The 18,316-nt window shown below is 39.3% G+C and overlaps 1 protein-coding gene across 1 annotated transcript in view; it reads right to left on the bottom strand.

The window, feature by feature from the left end:
* Window positions 1–18,316, bottom strand: part of hmcn2 (hemicentin 2) — a 110,165-nt gene that overhangs the window by 78,911 nt on the left and 12,938 nt on the right. Inside the window, exons 5-13 of the mRNA XM_051654029.1 lie at window positions 14,788–14,959; window positions 14,527–14,633; window positions 14,272–14,392; window positions 13,830–14,093; window positions 11,880–12,024; window positions 8,463–8,584; window positions 6,972–7,244; window positions 3,951–4,092; window positions 3,487–3,614 (exon numbers count right to left, since the gene is read on the bottom strand). Coding sequence (XP_051509989.1) covers window positions 3,487–3,614; window positions 3,951–4,092; window positions 6,972–7,244; window positions 8,463–8,584; window positions 11,880–12,024; window positions 13,830–14,093; window positions 14,272–14,392; window positions 14,527–14,633; window positions 14,788–14,959 — 1,474 coding nt within the window. The remainder of the gene's footprint in view (window positions 1–3,486; window positions 3,615–3,950; window positions 4,093–6,971; window positions 7,245–8,462; window positions 8,585–11,879; window positions 12,025–13,829; window positions 14,094–14,271; window positions 14,393–14,526; window positions 14,634–14,787; window positions 14,960–18,316) is intronic.

The raw sequence follows: 18,316 nt of genomic DNA, 5'->3' as shown, positions 1-18,316 counted from the left end.
GCACCAACAATCATGCCACGGTCAAAATCACTGAGATCACATTTTTCCCCATTCTATATATACACTGTATATATATATATATATGTATATACAACCTCAATTCCAAAAAAGTTGGGACAGTAAGAAAAATGCTAATAAAAACAAAAAGGAGTGATTTGTAAATTATACTCACCCTTTGCTATACAGCTACACATTATATGATATTTTTCCTTTTTAATTTAATTGTTTTTTGAAAATGTACAGTAATTTCAAATCAGATGATTACAACACACTCCAAAAAAGTTGAGACGGGCAATTTAAGACTAATAACAATTTGATGAGTTGAAATAACAAGGCGATGTGAAACGGGAGATGTTAAACAGGTGAGACAATTGTGTCATAGTATATAAGGAGCCTCCAAAAATAGCCTAGTCCTTCAAGATCAAGAATCATTCGAGACTTGTCAATTTGCCAACAGATGCTTCAGCAAATAATCTAGCACTTTGAGAACAATGTTCCCCAAAGACAAATTGGAAGGATTTTGTGCATTTCACCTTCTACAGTGCACAATATATTTACAATTCAAGGAATATGGTAAAATCTCAGTGTGTAAAGGGCAAAATGAAAACCACTTCTGAATGTGCGTGATCTCTGATCCCTCAGACATCACTGTCTTAAAAAACATAATTCATCTGTAATGGATATCATTAACATGGGCTTGGGATAACTTTAGTAAACCTTTGTTAGTCAACACCATTTGCCGCTGCATCCACAGATGCAAGTTAAGACTTTACTATGCAAAGCAGAAGCCATACATCAACACTGTCCAGAAGTGCTGCCGACTTCTCTGGGCTCGGTCTCATCTTAGATGGAAAGTAGAACAGTGGATCTTTTTTTTTTTTTGGTCTGAAGAGTCCACATTTCAAAAACCTTTTGAAAAACAAAGCCGTCGTGTTATCCGGGCCAAAGAGGAAAAGGGCCATCCAAGCTGTTATCAGCATCAAGTCCAAAAGCCAGTGTCTGTATGGGTCAGGGGTGTGTCAGTGCCCATGGCATGGGTAACTTGCACATCTGTGAGAACACCATGAATGCAGACAGATATGTACAAATTTTGGAGCAGCATATACTGCCATCCAGCACCAACTTTTCCAAAGACATCCCTGCATTTTCCAGCAGAACAACTTCAAACCACATACTGCCTGGATTACAAGTGCATGGCTGTGTGAGCAGAGAGTGCGGGTGCTAGATTGGCCTGCCTGAAGTCCTGACCATCTCCAATTGAGAATGAGTGGTGCATTATGAAGCACACCATACAGCAACAAAGACCCCATACAACTGTGCTGCTAAAGATCTAAATAATGGATGAATTGGGGAACATTCCACTTTGTAAACTTAACAAACTTGTGTCTGCAGTGCCTAAATGCTTAATAAGTGTTATTAGAAGAAATGGTGATGTTACACAGTGGTGAACACTCGACTGACCCAACTTTTTTGGAGCGTGTTGCAATCATCTGATTTGAAATTACTGTACATTTTCAAAAAACAATTAAATTCACAAGGAAAAACATCATATAATGTGTAGTTATAGTGCTTTCAATATAGAAAAGGGTGAATTTATGAAATAAAGTTTATGTCCCAACTTTTTCAGAATTGGGGTTGTATATATGTATGCCCACCTCTTCCATCCCCACTACGCCCCAGCCTACTACCTGACATACATACTATCACTGAAATAGATTTCCTAAAAAATACACCTGTCTCTGTGTTGTTGAGTTAACTAGTGAACATTAGAAAAATGGCTGAAATTGCTTAAAGTACCTTTAAGAACTATTTTGTCAAGTGAATTTAGTCTAATGTGTGACAGATTACTGGCATGGGCTTTTGTTTTGTATAGGCTTGGTATACACTACAAAGAATGTAATTTTCTTAACCCTCCTACTGTCCTTCAGGTCATTTTTGACCCACATTGAAAACTATTGAAAATGCATACATTTTGGATTAATGTACAATGGCACTAAAAACCCGCCTTAAAGGTGCACTCAGTAATTCTAATCCAATACACTTTTTGTCAAATTATGCAAATATCTCCTCACAGTCTGCTAGCTGTCTGTTCTGTCTAGTATTTGTACACAGCCCTGGCTCTGTAAATGGGACAAAAACAAAGTGGAACAGACTGATCCACACAACACTACTCCAGCCAGTCAGCAACAGGGGGTGGCTCTTGCGAGTACACAGGATGGGGGGTGGGGGCAGAGCGAGAGGCAAATTAATTAGAAGAGCGATGGCAAATCTGGCTGATGCAAACTTTCTAAACTCCAAGGAGGACAAATGGCTGAGAAACAGACCAAGACAAATATAAACTAAAAAAAAAAAAGGATTATGATAAGTCGAGGGCTAGGAGCCACGTCAACATCGGCGAGGCTTTTCAGTTGTGGAGAGACCTCTGAGAGATAAAAGGCTTGAAAGTTTCTCTTTTCCTTCTCGATAGGTGGGTAACATACATTTTGCTATGCTTCACAGAACCCATATATGCTGTTGTTGTGATGTTAGATTTAGTAGCAGGAGAGATGTGAGTGTCTGGAGCTGGTGTGCGTAAAACCGTCTCGCGTGCATGAATTTGGGGGGGCGGAGCTTCCAAAGGAGAACTGAAGGGAGGGGTATGTTTGATTTGGCAGTTAAGTTCGAATATCAACAGTGTTTCTCAGGAATCGCTGAGTGCACCTTTAATGAAAATCTGTTTTTTATTGTGGTCCCAAAGTGTATAATGATTGGTAAAAAATTATATATACTGAATTTTAATGGAGTAAAATAATTGTTAAAGATTTATTTTTGAAACTTGGCAAACATTGGCCAAGGATGTCTCAATTTACATTTATTCCAATAACTTTTGGCATTTTATAATATCTTAACTACTGTATATTAAAACAATTTCTGATTTATTCTGCTTGTAGAAAATCAACAGTGTACATTTTAGAGTTACAATTTAAGTACATGCCTATTCACAAATGAATCCCATTAGCAAATATGTTTTTCTTGTTTTATGCATAAACTACACTAAATGTATCTTGATTTATGCTTAAAACAAGAAAAAAATAGCCAATGGGCAGAGAGAGAGAAAAAAAGAAAAGATATATTCTTTGAAAAAAATGATTATTAGCATGTGCAGTTTTGCTTATCTTTTGCTCTTCTATCTGTTGGACTTATTATGACATTCAGAGGAATTTTCACTAAAACATGCCAGCTACAAATGTTTTAATGGCAAAAGCTACCATAATCTGCTATACTGAAGCTCTGGCATATTCCATTTGACAAGTCTGCCAAAACCCTTAAAGCCTAGACTTAGAGCACCTTAATCACAATTCTTTACAACGTATGCTGTCAAGTTGCTCTAAGAGTTATTCTCAGTTTTATATTCAAAGCTATAACTAAAAAATGGCAACATTGCTGAAGCCTGGTTTACAATGTAAAAGCATTTCCATCATTGGAACCACTGATTCCCACACCCACCTGCATAACTGAGAGTAACAGACTGGGAGGCTGTGCCTGCCTCGTTGGTGGCCAGGCACGTATAGTTTCCAGCGTCCTCAGGGACAGCTCCTCTGATTGTAAGAGTGCCTGACTCAGATATACTGATTCTGAAACCACACAAAAGAGTTATATTAGCCACAAGACTTTGAGTGTTGATATAATGATTACATTACAGTAAACTCTGTGTGGGATGATTTTAAAAGTTTTTTTCTTTACATCAAACTGACATCTAATTGAATAAAATACAGCGTCAATGCCAGATTAATTCTAATGTGTTGACCACATCTCAGACTGCTGATGGTTTACGGACAGTATTCTCAAACAGAAATGTATAAAAAAATCCATCTCAGGAATGTAGATCTAAGATAACCATTTCAAACTCTGTGTGGATGTTAAAGAGACAGAAGCATAGTGGGAGAAGGGAGGGGGAGCTGGTCGCCTACCGATCATGGTTGGACAGAAAAATGTTGCCATGGCTCCAGAAAACCTTAGGAGGAGGGGCTCCAGACACCAAACAGGAGATGTGGACCTCTGCCCCCCTAGAGAAGCTTTGTATCTGAGGGGAGACAACCACAGATGGGGCCTCTGTAAAGGAAATATGGAAATACATGGTGAATCATCCTGTAGCTCCTTTAGATTTTGCATTTCATTACTTGTCAAAAAACATTTCCAATTTTGGAGAAGGAAAAATGGAATACAGAAACTCTGTCACACTAAAACAAGAATTAAAAAATGTATAATTTCAACTCTTAATTCTTTTTGGATGAGCGGCGATCAAAGCCATTGTAAAATAACTACAATCGCACACCTTTGACTGCACATTCTATATTAATGTGCCAAGCTACATTGCTTGGCAACCATTAACAGCCATTAATATTATTTGGTGGAAGAATTAGTTTATTCTGATAATTATTAATAATGCATTTAAAGGGATAGTTCACCCAAAAATGAAAATTCTCTCATCATTTACTCACCCTCATGCCATCCCAGATGTGTATGACTTTCTTTCTTCTTCAGAACACAAACAAAGATTTTAAGAACTTTTCAGCTCGATAGGCCCATAAATAGGAATTGAATGGTGACCAGACCTTTCAAACTCCAAAAATCACATAAAGGCATCATAAAAGTAATCGATGCAACTCCAGCAATTAAATCATATTGTCTTCAGAAGTGATATGATATTCATGGGTGAGAAACAGATCAATAGTCCAGCAGTATTTGTTCTTTATTACTATAAATCTCTACTTTCACTTTCACATTCTTTCACATTCTGAAAGTTAAAGTGGAGATTTATTGTAAAAAGGATTGAAATATTGATCTGTTTCTCACCCAAAATGATTGCATCGCTTCAGAAGACATACACTATATTGCCAAAAGTATTCGCTCATCTGCCTTTAGACACATATGAACTTAAGTGACATCCCATTCTTAATCCATAGGGTTTAATATGATGTCGGCCCACCCTTTGCAGCTATAACAGCTTCAACTCTTCTGGGAAGGCTTTCCACAAGGTTTAGGAGTGTGTTTATGGGAATTTTTGACCATTCTTCCAGAAGCGCATTTGTGAGGTCAGACACTGATGTTGGACGAGAAGGCCTGGCTCGCAGTCTTCGCTCTAGTTCATCCCAAAGGTGCTCTATCGGGTTGAGGTCAGGACTCTGTGCAGGCCAGTCAAGTTCTTCCACACCAGACTCGCTCATCCATGTCTTTATGGACCTTGCTTTGTGCACTGGTGCGCAGTCATGTTGGAACAGGAAGGGGCCATCCCCAAACTGTTCCCACAAAGTTGTGAGCATGGAATTGTCCAAAATCTCTTGGTATGCTGAAGCATTCAGACTTCCTTTCACTGGAACTAAGGGGCCAAGCCCAGCTCCACACCATAATCCCCCCTCCACCAAACTTCACAGTTGGCACAATGCAGTCAGACAAGTACCGTTCTCCTGGCAACCGCCAAACCCAGACTCGTCCATCAGATTGCCAGATGGAGAAGCATGATTCGTCACTCCAGAGAACGCGTCTCCACTGCTCTAGAGTCCAGTGGCGGCGTGCTTTACACCACTGCATCTGACGCTTTGCATTGCACTTGGTGATGTATGGCTTGGATGCAGCTGCTCGGCCATGGAAACCCATTCCATGAAGCTCTCTACGCACTGTTCTTGAGCTAATCTGAAGGCCACATGAACTTTGGAGGTCTGTAGCGATTGACTGCAGAAAGTTGGCGACCTCTGCGCACTATGCGCCTCAGCATCCGCTGACCCCGCTCTGTCATTTTACGTGGCTGTTATTCCCAATTGCTTCCACTTTGTTATAATACCACTGACAGTTGACTGTGGAATATTCAGTAGCGAGGAAATTTCACGACTGGACTTGTTGCACAGGTGGCATCCTATCACAGTACCACGCTGGAATTCACTGAGCTCCTGAGAGCGGCCCATTCTTTCACAAATGTTTGTAGAAGCAGTCTGCATGCCTAGGTGCCTCATTTTATACACCTGTGGCCATGGAAGTGATTGGAAAACCTGAATTCAATTATTTGGATGGGTGAGCGAATACTTTTGGCAATATAGTGTATATTAAACTACTGGAGTTTATTTTTATGCTGCCTTTATGTGATTTTTGGAACTTCAGAGTTCTGGCCACCATTCACTTGCATTGTATGGACCTACAGAGCTCTAAAAATCTTCGTTTCTGTTCTGCAGAAGAAAGAAAGTCATACACATCTGGGATGGCATGAAAGTGAGCAAATGATGAGAGAATTTTCACTTTTGAATGAACTATTCCTTTAACTATTTATTGAACATTGGAGTCTTTTATCATACTGTCATGCAAAGGCAAAATTCAACAACTATGCATAATATCCAAATAGAGTTAAAACTGTCCCAACAAAGGTCAAATTTGGCAAAAAAGTAATGAAAATATTTTATAATCCTGATTTGGCTGGACAATCAAACGACTCTGTAACCATTTTTCTTTGTTGTCTTAATTACTGTCTTTTGGCTTTGTAAGGCACATATTGCAGTTGCCAACATTATATAAAAGAAATGTGTCAATAAGTATGTGCGTTACTCTGTTTTTACCATGGGAAAGGGGTTTTTAAGAGGGGTATAAGTATATCTCTTATTTGTGGTAAAATCAATGTAATGCACAGCCTTTCCAGGCTTATTGGCTTATAACATGAAAGATGTTATAATGATAATGGTAGCCTGCATGTGCATTGCTCACATTGATGATATAAACATCTCCAATTTGTTCCTTTATTTGTACAGCATGACGAAATTGTGTCTCAAAATGGAACTGTCAATCTAAGCTCTCATTAATCTTGCTTATTTGAAACATGCTGGCCTCCATCTTGCTGGCTGTGTAGAAGGTGTGCTGTGGCTTTTGGAGTCTTGTAATGGAAAACACATGACTGCAGGACTCATGAGGCCCGGGAGCTGAGTATTTCACCAGGTGGTGTACAGTACCTAAGACCACCAGCCATACGACAGACTGACTCTCTCCATGGGCATTAGTGGCTCTGCACTGGTAGGGTCCAGCATCCTGAGTGCGAACCCAGCTGATCTCCAGAGATGCATTGTTCAGTACTTTCACCCTCCCCAAGCGAGATGATAAGACAGAGCCTGAACGGTACCAGGTCAGGTTGTGCCGCACAGAGCCTTGAACCTGACATGACAGCACTGCTACTGTTCCCGGGGACAATGTTACATTCACTGGGGGCAGCAGAATAGGAGGGGGCTCTATATGAAGAAGAATTAACATATAATGATGATGAAATACAGTGGAGTTCAAAAGTCAAAATCTGGGATCTCATTTTAACTTGTAAATAAACAGGTTTAAAATAGAGGTTTCTAAAAAAAAGAAACATAAAATGACATAAATATGAAATATTTAAAGGGATTGTTCACCCAAAAATGATAATTATCTCATCATTTACTCACACTCATGCCATAAATCTCCATTTTCACTTTCACTTTCATTTTCAAAATGTGAAAGAATGTGAAAGTGAAATTGGATATTTACAGTAAAAAAAAGGACTTAAATATTGATCTGTTTCTCACCCACACCTATCATATCGCTTCTGAAGACACATATTTAACCACTGAAGTCTTATGGATTACTTTTATGCTGCCTTTATGTGATTTTTGGAGCTTCAAAGGTCTGATCACCATTTACTTACATTGTATGGACCTACAGAGCTGAAATATTTTTCTAAAAATCTTTGTTTGTGTTCAGCAGAAAAAAGAAAGTCATTCACATCTGGGATGGTATGAGGGTGAGTAAATGATGAGAGAACTATCCCTTCAAGATTCTGCACTATTTCTAGGTCACTAATCAAATAAGCACATATTTGACATGATAACCTTGTTAACTCCTTTGTGCAAAAGGTCAGGTTTCCTTGCTTCCATTGAAGCACACAAGATGTTCTTTGGAACATTCTCAAATAATGCTTGGATAAAATGGATGAATCATCAGGTTTTGCAAAAACTTGTGATGTCCATGCTAGCTCGAGTGTAAGTTGTCATTAAAGCAAAAACAGTGCATATCAAATACTGTACTATGAAATTCTAAAACTCATGTAAATTTGAATGAAAAACTTTTCACTCAAATTGTTGTATTGGTAATATAATCTGTAATGAAAAACTGTATTAAATTATAAAATAGAAGCATTTTCACAATTTTGAACACCTCTGTACTTTTAAAGAGACATAAATCTGCAGTGTGTGTAATACAGCAAATCTATCAGTGTGATGTTGTTATAGCAGTCAAATACAAGCTTTCCAGTGACAAATTATAATTACTTTGCCGAATGTTTTTCACATTTAAAATTTCCTTTGATTCTGGAGATTACAACCTACTTAGGAACCTGAGGGTGTGGGTGTACTGTAAATTCAACAGTGTGAATGGTGTGGGAAAAAAAAAAAAATGTCGAGTGTGTATCCATGTTTGTTTAATACCTCTGACAGTGAGTTGCGTGAGAGCTTGTCCTGTGCCTGCAGTGCTCTGGGCCACACATTCATATGCTCCCTCATCATTGCCTGAGGCATGGGGAATTTTCCATGATGCTTTAGCGGAAGACCTTTAATTACAAAAAATTAGAAGGTATAAGTGATGAGTCAAAATTGGCAGTCTTTGATCACAGACATGTATGCCTTATTAGCCTACACATAGAAAAGTGAGGTCAAGAACAGGGAAGATTAAAGGGATAGTACACCCAAAAATGTACATTCTGTCTTCACTTAATCACCCTTGTGTTGTTCCAAACCCATATGACCTGGACACGTTTCCATAGAACACAAAAGGAGATTGCAGGCAAAATGCTAGGGACTTTCAGCCTCAGTCACCATTCACTTTCATTGCATGGAAAAAGATGTAATGAAAGTGAATGGTGACTGAGGCTGTCTTTCTGCTTGACATGCTGCTTTGTGTTGCATAAAAGAAAGAAAGTCATATGGGTTTGTAACACGAGGGTGAGTAAATGATAACATAATTCACATTTTAATGTCAGCTATCCCTTTAAGGTGCAGTCATACTAGATGTTGTGCTCCATTAATTAAGTTTCATTTATATGCATGAGAATGCAAGAGAGCTCCTCCTTTATATTATATTATATTATATTATATTTAGATCTGTCAGAATTAATGAGTTAATACATGCAATTAATTAAAAAAGTTTAACGCGTACACCGTTAAAAGTGCTATATGTAATATTTTTACTGTACTAAATCATAAAATGTCCATAATATGTCATTAGAGAATTAGGAAACATGCTAAGTTGAAATACTGGCTTCTCCGATAACAATGCTACAGCCAGTATATTCTACTTTGAAGTTTCCATTCCGGGCCGGAATTTCTGTTTATGTTTTGGCCTGTGTGATCCCGCCCACTGCCCACTCACCAGTAGTATTTCGACACCACCGGGTTGCCAGATTTGAACAAGTTTGCAGGCAAACATCACTGCGTGCTGTAGCCATGGAAGCCAGCAAATGAACTGGATCAGAGATAACAGATTCCACCCGACCTAAAAAGCCTCGCCATCCATCTAAATACCACCATGACCAGAGGCGTAGTAAAATAAGGATAAATACTGGAGATGCCTTTGGAAGATGGAGATCTTAAAGCCCAGAAATCCTTTAAAACGGATGCTGAGTTGGCTAATTTGCATGTCAACATTCTGGCAACCCGCATGAGCTTCGAGTCTGGGGCAGGGCAGACAACTCTCCAATATTTTAAATTTGGACTGCAGTACCCATTTCAAACGCTTCTTGTTAATCTTAAATATAGCACCTTTAATACAGCATAAACACTGGTGTGAAGGGCGGCACCTTTGTAATGTGCCCACCCGGAGTCATTACACTGACGCACATGCCACAGCCCCAGAGCCCTTCTACCTATATGAGCCTACAAGCTTAGCATAAAATAGTATAATGGGCGGTCCCATAGACATTCTATGGGTGGTACTGTCTTAACACGCTAAATTTACGCTCATTACACTCTCGTCTATGATAGAGCCGTGGAGGTTGTTATCTCAATAAATAAAAGAATCTCTGACAGCGTTTCCCTGTCAGTGATAAAATAATGGTGAAATGAGCTCTTAGAGCTATTTGATGTACAAAACAAGCCCAGATGGGATTTGAGATAGAAATCAGGTATTTTTCAGCATATGTAAGGCATGTTTTTATTACCACAGAAGCACACCAAATCTTAACTATCACAAAAACGCAGAATGTGATGTTTTTGTTTGTAAGCACTTTTCATGGTGAGTTCAAAGCGGCGCACGACGCTGGCGTTGACCCTCTGACCTGAATCATAAAAGCAGCTTCACGATTGCTGTAACAAAGCCGAAAGCCACAGTCTAATGGCAAATTAATATTGTGGAGGATGACAGTTAAAGGGATTTAATGCCCATTGCAATGAATATGCAACCTATGTGGGGACTAGTTCCTTCAATTAGTCAAACTCCCACTTAGACTTTGGGAAACGTTTAATGTTATTTGAATGGTTATATTATAGTGCAGTTCTATCTTTATATTGTGGAAGGCTTTGTTTGGAAAATGTTAATAAAGCATTATATTGCTACATATTGTTTTCTTTCCTAAGATGGAAATAAATGAATTTTGATAAGAAAAGAAGTATATATAGTGTCACATTTCAGCACTTTTAAAATCTGCGATTAATCGCGTTTAACTACAAATAAATTATGCGCTTAATCGCGATTAAAAAAATAATCAACTGACAGCACTAATAATATCATATTATATTGTATCGCATCATTATCATATCATATTATATTATATTAAAAATAGAATCATCTGACATCATATACTGTTACCCATACTTGCTGTGGAGTTTCACATTAAAGTCTGTCTCGACCGCACCTCTAGACTGAAAATATAGTGTTACATTTCACAAATGATATATGTACATATTCAAGCACACACACACACACACACACACACACACACACGGCATCAGCTAAAAGGAAGAAAAGGAAAAAGATAGTCTTTAAGTCATTAGCAACTAGCTTGCACAGAATAACTTTCACTATAAGTCAACATTATTTCATGTTAGTAATTCAAAACATAGGGCTCTCAGAAAAAAACAACTACGCCTTTTATTAATTTTTCATGATAGCTCTTTCTTCTGTGCAATGCACACAATCCCTGCTGTTCATATCCAATCCATGATTGATATGTTCGTGAAAGCCCACAGATCCTTTTTGGGTTAAGGTTTGAGTTTCGGCTGTAAATGAATGCCCCGTGTCAGCACACTGCATCAAATGGAGCAAAAAATTGTCCAGCAGATGTTCACTTTAACATCTGCTCCATTATGTTTACTTAAGGCCACATCACTGGAGAGAATGCCTGCAATAGTGTTTGTACATGTTTGGGTTTGGAGACAAAGAAGAAAGAGGCATTAAAGAGAGAAGAAAGGGAGAGGGGAAGAAATGTATAGAATGGAAGAGTGGCAGGGCATAAGGCACAAAAGTAGATATAGAGAGATGTAGAGAAAGAGGACTGCATAGAATAGCAAATTCTTTGGACAAAATGGGTAACAGTTGTGTGTAAACTGTTTTGGCAGCTGCATGTTCTTTGTCCATTATTTTAATTTAGCTAGCCTGTTCTTAATTAACCTCTACTCTTTGTAGATTGTATTACATGTTATCACTTGTATTATGTTTATTTTTTTCCTTTTGATGTAATTGGTTGAATTTATTCATTTATTTCATTTCTAATTGTTCACCTGCCTTCTTTTAAGAGGACATTATCTCTTACCAGGCCAGCATTTGCAAGTAAAAATTGTGTTCTACTTTCCTGGCTAAATAAAGGTAGATCAAATGAAATAAAAAAAGGAAATATTATAGGAAGGACTCACTCAAAGGTTCTCTCCTCTCCTACTGTGATTCCACCTTTGGTGAATCTTAGTGTATAGGGTAGGTCGCTCACCACAGAGCAGTCAATCTGTGCAGGCTGCATGTAGAACCCTCTTACCACAGTAGGCATGCTAACCAATGGAGGCTCTGTGGGGGCATGGAGGTGAGTGGTAAAGGACAAGGAATTGTTTGATCACAGCTGGGGTACCTCCAACACAACGTAAACAATATCATATTAACAAATTAAAGAAAATAGAACAGTCTGTCAACACATCGTATTTACAATTACTGTAAGAGTGATTTCTGTCTAAGAAATTAACAGACAATAAGCTTGGTGAAAAACAGGGTACTTCAAAAAGAGGAGAGGAGAAGAGGCGAGAAGATCAACAACAAAGTATCAAAAAACAAATCAAAAGGACAAGTCACTGCACTGTTGCTCTTCAATATTCTTAAATCCTAATATTGCCACAAACTAGGTTTCAAGCTGAATGTGAAACAAAACAAATATAACATAACGTAATGTAACGTTACATAACATAACATAACATAACATAACATAACATAACATAACATAACATACCATAAAACAAAACAAACATAACATAACATAACAAAACAAAACAAAACAAAACAAAACAAAACAAAATAAAATAACATAACATAACATAACATAACATAACATAACATAACATATAACATAACATAACATAACATAAAACAAAAAACAGCAGTAAAATAGACAGTGACAACATTTACATGGACACCAGAAAGCAGGTTATTGCAAGAGAGCAGCGTTCCAGATTACATGCACTGTATAAGCAGCGTACTCTTTACTCCCGTATATATGCTACTTGGTCAGAAAGCAGCTTTCTCCACAGCAACGTAATTTCAGCATAATAACAAACATGGCATCCAAGGACCCAGCAAACAGGGGACATCCCCCGGACGTTGCGAACGTCCACTTAGGTCTGCATTTGGTCCGTTTTGTTACGTTCCGAGGACGTCCGCATTTGGTCCGCTTTGTAACGTTCGCTGGCGGACGTTCCGAGGACATTCCGAACGTTTGCTACAAGTCCAATTTTCATCCGGGCCAGAGTTTGCGACCGTCCCTATATCGTCCCTCATCTGACATTTCCATAACAACACTTGCAAAATCCATTCGTCCATGTGTTCTCTTTATCATCAGACCTGACACCTTGCAACTCAGACAAAGGAAAAATGTAACTAACCTAGTTAACAAAAAAAGGTCCTCAGAACATCCCCTAAATGGCCTCTGTGAACGTCCCCTAAACGTCCTGAATGGACGCCCTGAATGGACATCCTGTGAACATCCCCTAAACGTCCTGAATGGACGTCCTGAATGGACGGCAAGAGAACCCTACACATGGACGTTCGTGGGATGTTTGTAGAGGTCATTTAGAGGACATTCTGAGGACCTTTTTTTGTTAGCTGGGGAAGACTTTGCTATTTTATTCACTGTTGCTTCGCTTCATTTCCAGATATTCCAGAGTTGTTGTTGTTTTTGTTTCCCTAACTTTCCATCGTGACCTGCAGCAGAATTGCATTTCAATATTGGGGTTTCCCTCTTACTAAAACTCTGTTATTCCCCCAGTGTACGAGCACAATTACGTGAACGTGAGGGACAGTCGATATTTTACATTGGTAAGTATTAATGGTTATAGTTTATAGTGTATGTGCTTTTCCAACTGTACTCCGAGAAATGTTGAATTCTTTCCACTGTGTTAACTTGTTGTTTACATGGCCACACTAAGCCGCGTTCTCGAGGAGAAGCCTAGATGTGTTACACTGCTTTCTTTTAATCCCTTAAGCAGCACAAGGAAGTCTGCATTCTCCTTTATGTGACGTTTCAGAATGCCGCTTTCTGCAAAAACCCAAGAATAAACAGTTTTCTTAGGTGCATGTAAACGTGGTCAGTGTGGGTGGACTCTCACCAGGGATGATGCTGATGTAAGAGACGCTAGACAGTCTCTGGAAGTTGTAGCCATCTCCATCTTTTCCAGACACTTTGATGAAGAAACTTTGAGAGGGGGTTCGAAACTCTGGAATGCTCCAGATACCTCCTGAGCCTCTATCGGAAGGCAAAGGCACAGGAATGGTACGCAGAGAGCGGCCACCTAGAGATACTAACTCCATATTGGTAATGAGTCCAGGAGGCTTAAGACCTGAACACTTTAGAATCACATGGGCTGGAATACCTGGAGGAAAATGAGATATGTTGAATCTATACAGTAATACAGTATTGGAAGTCATGGGCACAATGGGAGGATTAGGTTCTGTCATTTACATCTCATATACATCTGATTCTGTCATATACATCTGAAAATATTGATATCAGTACCATGTAGTGCATATAGTTTGGCAATATAGTGATACCTTTAATAGGCCTCTCTCTGGTCCTGTTAAACTCTGTCACCGGTATACTTGAGAAACCTGCCCTGAAGTCCAGGTTGCTAACCCCTGTTACTCTGAGGGTGTGCCGCCCCATGCAGCCCACCTGAATAAGGGAAAAGCCTTTCTCAATCACTGAGGCTAAAATGTTTCATGAGGATCTTAAGGATATTATACCTGAATAATAAATGTCAGTTATGACTATCATGGTAGACACTGATCAATACTCTTAGGCGGTACCTTTAGTGTCCATGGTCCAGGTCGAGGGTTCTTCAGGTTGACCACCCGTGCTGAGTTTGGGATATTGAGCAGTTCTGTTAGACCCTGCCTGTCTCCAACCGTGCGACCTAATTTTTCAGGGGGCAGATCAAAAAGGTTTGCTCGATTGTAAATATTGTAACCCAAACTTTATTTTTAATCATAGAATTATAAATATTTTTTCATTGAAAATTAGTCATATTTAAACCTTTAAAATAAAAGCAAGGTAGAACTTGATCATACCTAGAGGGTCCCTGAGCTCAATTTGTGGTGCTGGACCACTCAATGACACAGTGACCTCTTTTAGGCTGGGGTCAAAGGGCACCTCCCACTGGGTCTCCTGGGCATTCTCATGGTCAGATGAGAGAAGCTGGACCTTCATGGCCTGGACAGTTTCCTCAACCCATTTAAGAACCTAAATAAATAGATAAGTCTAATGGATTAACACGTTCTTAATGTAACATGATAATAAAATATTTATAGACTTCAAAATAAATCCTTTGAGTTTCTTTGAATATCTATTTAGCTTGTTCTGGTTTACCTATAATTAGGTAATCACTTCAACTTAATTTGCAAGAATTTATTTTAACACTGAAACAATACACAATTCAGCTTTAATTTCAGTTGTACTGCATGACCCTGACTGTGATCAAAATACAAAAAGAGGTAAGCCTGTTGGAGCTCAGATTCACTTTGACAAGAACCCATTCAAAGAAGTGAAAAGCAGGCCAGGCTCTCCCACTGACAGTGTCTCATAACATAACAGAGCCTCATAACAGAGGTACAGTGTCACAAGCAGACCCTTATTAATCAGTGAGGAAATGAGATCAGATTAGCTGTCAGAGGGAGAATGCACAGTATCCCTGGGCTGACAAGCAAGAAATATCTCAGAGAGCAGCTCAAAAAGTAAAGGACTGCTGTTCCCTCTAGAATGTCATAGACCAGATTAGAAGACACAGACTGACATGGTAAAATGTTAAACGCATTAGTCATTCTGAAAAGTATTCCAGAGGATTAGCAAATTAAACAAGCAGCATCAAAGATGGACATGGATGGCTTAACCTCATTTATTGTGAATTATATGAACAACAATGTGCCAATGGCTGACTGAACATACTGCAATGACCTGAGAGAACTCAGTTATTTTCAATATCAAGATTACACCCCTCAGTGGATAATTCATCATGGGGTTTTACAAGGTACAATCCAATTAAAGATCACTATCATTTGGAGCATTTTGGAGATAACAAAGGAAATGGAGATACACCTGTTTATTTTCACTGCAGAAAAAAAAGGTTGGTCTTAGCTGGTTTAAGCAGGTCTAGCTGGTTTCCTAGCCTGACCAAGCTGGTCTTTAGTTTGTTTAAATGCCTAGTCAAGCTGGTGTGCAGCTGACTTAGCTGGTCAGCTGGCCGGTCTCCCTACCAGACCAGTTGACAAGTGCCTAAAACCCCTTTAAAATCAGCATATAGACTATCTTGGCCAGACTGGGAGACCAGCTAAGACCAACAAACCAGTTTAGGCTGATTAGGGTTATGGCCATTTAATAGATAACAAAGAAAATGGAGATAAACCTGTTTTTTTCCACTGCAGGAAAAACAAAACCCAGCATAAACCGGACTACGGTGGTTTGCTGGTCTTAGCTGGTTTACTGTAAGATGATTTAGCTGGTCACCCAGCCTGGCCAGTTGACAAGTGCCCAAAATCTCTCTAAAACCAGCAAATAGACCACCCTGACCAGGCTGGGTGACCAGCTAAGGCCAGCAAACCAGTTTGGGCTGATTTAACATGTTTTTTGTAAGCAGGGTCAGCAGTTTATTAGCATAAGAGGAACGTAAGCCCAACAATTAAGGAAACAAAGAGTGTTAACTGGTGAGGTTAAATTTCACAGTTCGTATTTCTAGATTTCAGCCATTAACTCCTTAAGAGGCAGCTGTGTGTATCTGTTATGACGTCCTAATATTGATTACAGACATAATGGCTGCTCTGTGTCCATAACAATGAACGAAAACATCACTTCAGTAAGCTCTCGAGAATGACGCTTATTTAACACATCTTTATACATTTAGGAATGAGAGAGAAAATTGGAGCGAACATAGCCTTTGATAATTTCATTACTCACATTCTCCCCTATTTCTCTCACTCTTTCTCTTTCTATCTCTCTCAGTCTCTCTCTCTCTGGCTGCAGACGGCAGCTGGTTCCTTTTGGAGTTTACAACTGGAAACAGCTGTAATTAGTGCCACATGTGCAGCTATCCCCCACAAAGCAGCAAAGTGCTCGCCAATGACCTACATCTGCCTCAAACCAGTGTCTGTTTCAGTGAACGCCTCGTGGGAGCCGTGGAGATTAGCCTTGTGATAGATAATCGACAAAGAGGCTACAGCAGAGGGATATGTGGTCAACCAAGTACAGATAGGGCCTTTGAGTGTCTCTTATATCTTTTAAAGGTATCCCCTGATCTAAAGATTGAAGGACTGAAAGGATCATCAAAACCAAAAGGATCCAGCATGATGAACCTTAACTGACTGGCTTTCTTTTGCGAGTTGAACTGTTATGTTTCAGAGATTAGCTGTGGAGGAGTATGGTAGGGCAGCAAAAAGGCAGAGATGGAAAGGATGAGAGAGGTCAGCTGAGGAAAGTTCCAAATTAGAACCCACACTTTGTTAAGATAACTGGCGGTTTAAAGGGATAGTTCACCCAAAATCTGGCCAAAACAGAACTCTTCGTGATCCCAGCCAACCCGTCTGTTGACCACAACCTCACTATTCATCTTGGTTCAACTAACGCCAACCAGGACAGCTCAGAACCTGGGAGTGGTGGTAGATAACCAGCTTAACTTCACTGCCCACATCTCATCAACTGCCCGATCTTGCAGGTTTGCACTTTACAACATCAGGTAATTAAGACCTTTCCTGCCTGAATATGCTGCACAGCTCCTAGTCCAAGCTCTGGTCATCTCAATACTGGACTACTGTAATGCTCTGTTGGCCAGCCTCCCAGCTAGCACAATTAAGCCATTGCAGATGGTCCAGAATGCAGCAGCATGTCTGGTCTTCAATCAGCCAAAGAGGGCTCACGTCACCCCACTCTTGATTTTACTCCACTGGTTACCTGTTGCAGCCGGCATTAAATTCAAGGCTTTGACTTTGGCCTTCAGGAAAGCCAATGAAACAGCACCCTCTTACTTCAATTCACTCCTTCAGCTCAATGTCCTAACTCACTCTCTGCAGTCAATGAACGAGCGGCACTTGGTGGTCCCGTTGCATAGAGGCACAAAGTCTATTTCATGATCATTCACTTTCTCTGTTCCTCTGTAGTGGAATGAGCTTCCAACCTCCACACGATCTGCTGAAATCATCTCAACATTCAAGAACCAGCTGAAAACACATTTGTTTAGAGAGTACTAAGCCAATCCACACTAAATGCACTTAATATTTAACAATATTTATAATATATCTTTGAGAACTTGGCAGTGCGATACTGCAGATATTGCTGATTTTTGAATTAAAAATTGCTTGAAATTCTCCTTATTTGTAAGTCACGTTGGATAAAAGCATCTGCTAAATGACTAAATGTAAATGTAAAAAGAAAGTTTTGTCATCATTTACTCATTCTCATGTCATTCCAAACCTACATGACTTTCTCTCTACCGTGGAACACAAAAGGAGAAAAGTTGAAGAATTTACTGGCGACTCTTTTAATTCGGTCTGTCGAGCTCCAATAAAACAAGAAAAGCACCATACAGTATCATAAAAGTGTTCCATACAACTT

This window comes from Myxocyprinus asiaticus, chromosome 24, assembly GCF_019703515.2.
Source record: "Myxocyprinus asiaticus isolate MX2 ecotype Aquarium Trade chromosome 24, UBuf_Myxa_2, whole genome shotgun sequence".
NCBI lineage: Eukaryota > Metazoa > Chordata > Actinopteri > Cypriniformes > Catostomidae > Myxocyprinus > Myxocyprinus asiaticus.
This window is presented reverse-complemented; position numbering and strand designations above follow the sequence as displayed.